The sequence below is a fragment of the Tamandua tetradactyla genome, chromosome 8, assembly GCF_023851605.1.
Source record: "Tamandua tetradactyla isolate mTamTet1 chromosome 8, mTamTet1.pri, whole genome shotgun sequence".
NCBI lineage: Eukaryota > Metazoa > Chordata > Mammalia > Pilosa > Myrmecophagidae > Tamandua > Tamandua tetradactyla.
This window is the reverse complement of record NC_135334.1, coordinates 80,592,217-80,599,176: the sequence shown is the minus strand read 5'-3', so window position 1 is coordinate 80,599,176 and position 6,960 is coordinate 80,592,217. Positions and strand designations below refer to the sequence as shown.

Sequence of the window (6,960 nt, the reverse complement as noted above, 5' to 3'; positions counted from 1 at the left end):
CATAAGAAATGAAATAAAACAGAAAGAAGAATTATGCACTAAGAGGGATTGCTGGTCTTCCTTTCTGCTGAATGGTATCAGACATGTCCAAACAAAATAAAATGCCAAGATGACTTTTGATACATTTGCTGTATTTCTCTTTGTGTGTCTCACAGTTCTTGCTACAAGCAGATTCATACAACAAATGTCACACTGGCAAACATTAGCAATCCAAATACCTGGAATGACTTGGCCACAGAAATATCAAAATGCCAATTGCTGAATGCTAAGAAAAAAAATGTGAGTCTACAATGGGCAAGCACAGGAATTTGGCAGATGGTATAACAGGCTAAACTAGCTTGATGCTCCTTTCTCTGCAGTGAGCTTTTCAATAGCCATTTTAGTAGTCAGAATTCCTCAAATGGAGATGTGAGAAAAGGCAAAGAGAAATCCTGAAGATGAAACTGAATTTTCTCCATTCAAGAGACTCTAAACATAGGCTGTCTTTATGTCTATAGGATGCAGTTTCTGAGGCCTAAAGTCCTACGGAAGGTCCGGCCAAGAGCATTCTTCACCTCATTGTTTCTCAGGCTATAGATGATGGGGTTCAACATGGGAGTCACAACAGTGTAGGACAATGAGAGAAGTTTCTTGCCTTCAGGAGAATTATTGGACTTAGGTCTGAAGTATGTGAGGCTTGAAGAGATATAGAAAAGGGAGACGACAAGGAGGTGAGAAGAGCAGGTAGAGAAGGCCTTTTGCTTCCCTTTAGCTGAGGGAATCTTGAGGACGGCAGCAGCAATGCGAGTGTAGGAACATAGGATCCACAGGCAGGGGATCATGACGACAAGAATGGTTCCGATGATGGCGTAGATCTCAAACAGTGCTGTGTCTGCACAGACCAGCCTCAGCACAGGTGGGCTGTCACAGAAGAAGTGGTTCACCTTGTTGGTGCTGCAGAAAGGAAAGCTGAAGAGCCACGTGGTCTGCACAGTAGCTACTGGCAAACCTGGAAACCAGGAGGCTGCAGCCAGTTTGGCACAGGTGTTTGGGTCCATGATAACTGGATAGTGCAGGGGATTACAGATGGCTACAAAGCGGTCATATGCCATGGTGGCCAGGAGGAAGCATTCAGCAACCCCAAAGAAAAAGAAGAAATACATCTGTGTAGCACATCCAAAGAAAGAGATGGTGGTGTTCTGAGCAAGCAAGGTCCCCAGCATCTTGGGCACAATGACTAGGTTGAAGCCAATCTCTAAGAAGGATAAGTTCCTGAGGAAGAAATACATGGGACTGTGCAGCATGGGGTCAGCCAATGTAACCAGAATGATGAAACTGTTTCCCATTAGAGTGACCAAGTAAATGATCAGGAATGTCAGGAAGAGTAAGGACTGCATTTTAGTAGGTAGGGAAGAGAAGCTCATGAGGATAAACTCACTTACTCTTGTCCAGTTTCCTCCAGCCATAGGTATAGGCATAAATCTCCTGTTGTGGAGTTGGAGAGAAATGCTTGATTGGGAGAGTGCAGTTATGGATTTGATGTTCAGATACCTTCTCAGTGTCAAGGAAAGAGGCAAGGTCAAAATCTCAGCTGAAAGAGGAAAGGTTGTGTGTTGTCTAAATTTGAAGATGCAAGGAGGAATGCCCAGAGCCTAAGCCCTGAAATTGGCCTGTATTAACTTCTATAGCAATTGATATTTCTCTACTTGCATGTTAACCTATATAGAAAAGCTTCATAAAGTCAGAAACATGAGCTTATCAGTACCCGATGGGATCACAAAAGGTATATTTAAGGTAATGAATTTCCTGAAAATACTAAAATTTGGGGAAACATGCCCCAAAATTTATAATCTCACTAAAGAACGTATACATGTGAGTTAACAAAACTTTAAAGCACATTTATAATTAAAGTGGAGGATAATGTATCTCATAAGTTTTCTTACCTTTGTGAATACCAAGATATGCCAGATATTTCACATATGTTATGATGGCTTTATCTATATATATCCCTATTTTATAGATGAGTAGAAAGGGCTAAGAAAAATTATGGAACTTGTCCAAGAACATGCAGCAATTAAATTGTAGATCCAGAATTCCAGGTACATCTGTGTGGCTCCAATGTCCAAAACTATGCTTTACCTGACTGTGCTACCTTCATAAGGACTAGATCATTATTGTATAAGGGAATCAGAATTGCAATTTCTACAAAACCACATTAAAGAGAGAGGAAAGGAGAATGAAAAGAACCAACAATAGTTACATACAAAATATTCAGGAATTTCCTTAGGCTCCACGGGATCCTCCTTTTGTTTGTAGTTTGTAATTGATGAGCAAGAGGCATCTCTCTTCTTTCTTTACCTTGGTATTCCTGAACTTGCAATTTTCACAGGAAATGGTGAGATGAGCTGGAAATGAATGGACTGAGATGTTGGAATGAATGAAAAAGTAATTGCTTAGCCATAAAAAGGAATGAAATCTTGATACATGCTACAAGAAGCGTGAACCTTGAAGACATCATGCTGAGAGAAATAAGCCAGAGGCAAAAGGACAAATATTGTATGATCTCACTGATTTGACATAATTAAAATAAGCAAAGTCATAGTGCTTCTAGAATAAATCTAGAATAAATCTAGATTTATTCTATAATCTAGAATAAAAGTTAGTATGGGACAGGGTGTAGAAAGGGAATGGGAAGTTAAGGTTTAAAATGTTCAAGATTCCTATTTGGAATGATGGGAATGTTTTGGTAATGGATGGAGTTTGGAATTAACAACACAAGTATGAATCTGAATATGATTAAAAGGGGAAATATTAGATTTTATATGAGAACAGAATAAAGTTATCAAAAATTCAATGAAAATACACAACACACAGTCAACCCTAGGTTAAACCCTTGGACAATAGTTGATACTACAATTATTAAAATGTTCCATACCAATGCAAGTTGTTAATAATAAGGTGTTACACGGGAATCCTGTATTTTATGCATGATTTTTTATAAACCTACAGCTTTTCTAATAAATAAAATAAGTAAGCAATAAAGGGATTGCATGTGATTAGAGAAAAATTTCAAGAAAAGTAAAACTCAATAATAAAGATAAAATCAGTATTAGATGCAAAAAGAACAGAATTTACACCAGGTTAAAAAGGAACAAGCATGTGGTCAATCTGTTCTACATGTTACAGAACTAATGGTCTTTTATGCCATGGTGAGAGTTTAGGTTTTATTATATGGATGAAGAGGAGCCACTTAAAAATTTGGATCAAGGAAATGACATGCTTAGTTATTGCATATAGAAAGATTACTCTGACATGCAAGAATAAGTGGGATGATATAAGAGTTAGGGAGGGTCAAAAGCAGTATGCCTGGATTCAAGGAGAACAATTTAGATGGTATACCAATAGCCAGTGCAGCCCTATTCATATTCACTTTTTATGATCATTTTCCACTTCGTTGCCCTATTTGCTAAAACAGATATGATCATATCTACAATACCCATTTTCTGCTGCACAATTAATGCTTTAGTAGTAGGGTTAAGTGAGAGGGTCCTAAGTCAACGAAATGGTGTCAGGTGGAAAAACAGTAGGAAATTTCCATTTATACCCATTATATCTCTCTTTCAAAGATCAAGGATTTCATCTTCTCTATCTCCTAACAAAATTAGTACTTAACTTTTTGTATGGTTAAGGATTACAAATCTAAAGTAATTTAAGTTGGTCTACAATGGCAAGTGTGTTTTGCGTCTTATTTTGTTGTGATGTGATATAAAGGAAATGGAGAGGCATGGACACAATATTAATGAGTGTGGCAGTTTCAGTGCGCATGGTTTTTCTCTTAATGTAAGAAATATCAGCTTTATCAAATTATATGTTATTCCTTCTTACCTAGTTCGATTACCAGGTAACAGGGATGGGAGGCTCCTGCTCTATCCAGCAAATCTATCATTGACAATTGATCAGCAGGACCTAGCATACTCATGTGTTCTCAAAATCAGGACCTTAGAGATGTACTGTGCTATGTCTAAGTAGAAAGTGAGTGTGTCCAAGAAAAGTCCACATACTTGTCTTTCAGGAGTGAGTAAATTGAAAAAAATAGATTTGAGCAAAAATGCTATAAAGATATGAGTAGTATTAAAGTGAAAATTGAAAGGAAATAGTCAAGAATATACAATTAACATGAAATAAGAGAAAGAATCTTAAATGATATGGAAAACTTCAATATTTTCCAACTTCTGTTGAGGTCCAGGTGATGCAATGATCTGATCAGTTACTAGAGTTTAGAATCTAATGGTGAAGATATTTAAACAATCAATTATAATAAATCATATGAATGTTTTGATAAAAGAATTGTAGAAGGGCCACAGTGGCTCAGCAGGCAAGAACGCTTGCCTGCCATGCCAGAGGACCCGGGTTCGATTCTCGCTGCCTGCTCATGTACAAAAAAAAAAAAAAAAAAGAATTGTAGAAAAGAAGAAATGTAGCTTGGGATCATATTAGGAGCAAGGACACCTAATGTAGTATCTGAAGGTTTTCTAGACAACACAAATGAAAATGAAGTTAGCTAAGAGGTAGACACAAACTAATAAGGATTATATGTGATTATGAGGCTATTACAATATAAATGTTACAATAGTAGAAATAAAATATTCACTGTAAGAAATAAAGCATAGAAAACTGAGCCTAAAATAGAATTTTTCTAAAACAGAAAAATTATGTAGACAAGTTTGAGGTGCTCTTACAGCAGGTGCAAAAAATGGGATATAGATGAAAATAAGAAAAAATGGAAAGCAGTAGTCAAAACTTACAAATAATTAATGTTCCTGAAGAAGGAAACCAAACAAATGGAGAAGAGATAATAAATGTAAGGAAGAAAATGAATTCTTTACTGGCTAAGTAAAATGAATTAGACAATAACAAAAACTCAAGAAGCAGCTAGAAAAATCAGTGAATAAAACCCACCAGCCCTGGTGAGCAATTTGATTTTCAAGAACACTGAAAACATTACAACTTCCATGCAAGAAAAATATCAGTTCTTAAAAATAATGCTTAATCACACCGACCTTGGGCTTCCCTTGAGCACTAAAAAGACAGAACTACAAAATACCTGAAGCAAAGGCTACAATTTTAATTAAAAAATGTTTGGAGACTTTAGCAAACTGAATTTATCTTTGCTCAGTCTCACATGTGCACATACAATTACACAAACCCTTAAAGTTGTGAGAAAAAAAAAGGACAAGTGATATCCTAAACACAGTATATCAATTAGAAACTACTTAATTTTTATTATAAAGCACCCCAGTCCTCTGCATTTCACAATAAGTAAACATAGTAAAGTCACATGAGATATGAACACCAACAATTTAAATTAACGGGACATATCCAAGGTAACAAAGGAGATGTCCATTTCTGAAAAACGTTGGAAGAAATAGGAGAAACATCTAAACATCTTTAGCTTGTACTCTAAACAAACTAAAAATAAAATATTGAATATCAAAGAGGCAGTCATGAACATCATAAATCTGCTGTCAGAAAAAAAAAACACCTGGAAATAAAAATGTGATTTCCAAACTAAAAGGCTATGAAAAACAGTGCTGGATACTAAAGCAAACTGTAAAAGAGGATATTGAAAAAATCTGCATTTTGGAAAAAATTATGAGGAGATAAAAATAATACGAGAAATTTAGAAGCTCAGGAATTAAAAATAAGTAAATGTATTAGGAATTCCAGGTTGAGAGATAAAAACAGAGGGATGAGAAACAAGAAAAATAATAAATATCAGTGGGTAAAAGGAAGCTAAAGTATAAAACAAAATAAATAGAAATATATTCACACAAATATGTTTTTATCTTAGTGTTATTTTTCTTTAAATTTTGGAGGTAGAAAAACTTCTTTTAAGTATTCAGATAGGAAACAATTAAGAATTAAAATGCAGACCCATATAAATCACATGCAAAAACCCTCTAGACTTCTTACAAGAAAAACAAGATCTCAGAAGAGCAACATATCTCTGCTGGCAACACAAGATGATAAAGTAAATTTAGCTTCCTAAAATTTCAGGAAAGAATCGATACTTTTATTGTATCGTATAAAAATAATGAAAATAAATTAATCTGGTTTTCCAGTCAACTTAGAATTCAAAGAGACAGAATGGAGGGAATCATACACCTAAAAACAGAAATCAATTTAAAAATTGGAAAATGGTAAGTAAATTTGAGTTGGCATTTTATAAAATTTAGAAAGGGAGGCAAAATTTAGAAATGAGTGAGTAAATTATGATGCAGACAGTTAAGGAAATGTTTAATGACATTTCATGCAAACCATTTTTGAAGAATATTTAGTGCTACAGAATAGTACTCACTTATAATAGTAAATGAAAGTAAAACAAAAATATTTATATGCACATGTAAGATTCCAACTTCATTAACAAGTGTTCAGGGAAAAAAAAGGATTAAAGGGCTATGTAAAATTGTATCACTAATCACCTTCTACAGTTATGAAGACAGAGGGCATGATTTCCTAGTTTTACTTTTCTGATTTTCAAAATATTCAACAGTAAACTATGTTTTAAATGTAACAGAAATAAAGCATTAATAATGAAAATGTTGACCATGTCTTGGTAACATTGACTGGATACATAATAGAATTATGCTGTGTTTTCACTTCCTTCCCACAACTGTCTGATTTAGATACCAATATTAATCCTCTCCATATTACTGATAGACAAACTGAAGTTTACAGAGGTTAAGTAATTTGGCAACTTGTTTTCATGGGCAGTAAAAGGGGGAAAGCCTGCACTCAAAACTAAAATCAGCAAAAATAAATAAAAGTAACACGAAATTTCAGAAAGGCCTATAATATGAATGCAGCCTATTCCTTAGGTCTCAAATTTGGTTTTGTATTCATTTACCTTACTTTATTCCAGTGTAATGCTTCTTACCATTTACTGAACAAATTAGATCCTTTAATGATTCTTTATCAGGA

At 34.7% G+C, this 6,960-nt stretch overlaps 1 protein-coding gene across 1 annotated transcript; it reads right to left on the bottom strand.

Annotated features, from left to right (window-relative positions):
- Positions 1-491: 491 nt before the first annotated feature.
- LOC143643633 (olfactory receptor 10A2) lies at positions 492-1,454 on the bottom strand. The gene has a single exon (XM_077112239.1). The coding sequence runs from the start codon at positions 1,443-1,445 to the stop codon at positions 492-494; it is 954 nt and encodes a 317-aa protein (XP_076968354.1). The 5' UTR covers positions 1,446-1,454.
- Between the last annotated feature and the right edge of the window lie 5,506 nt (positions 1,455-6,960).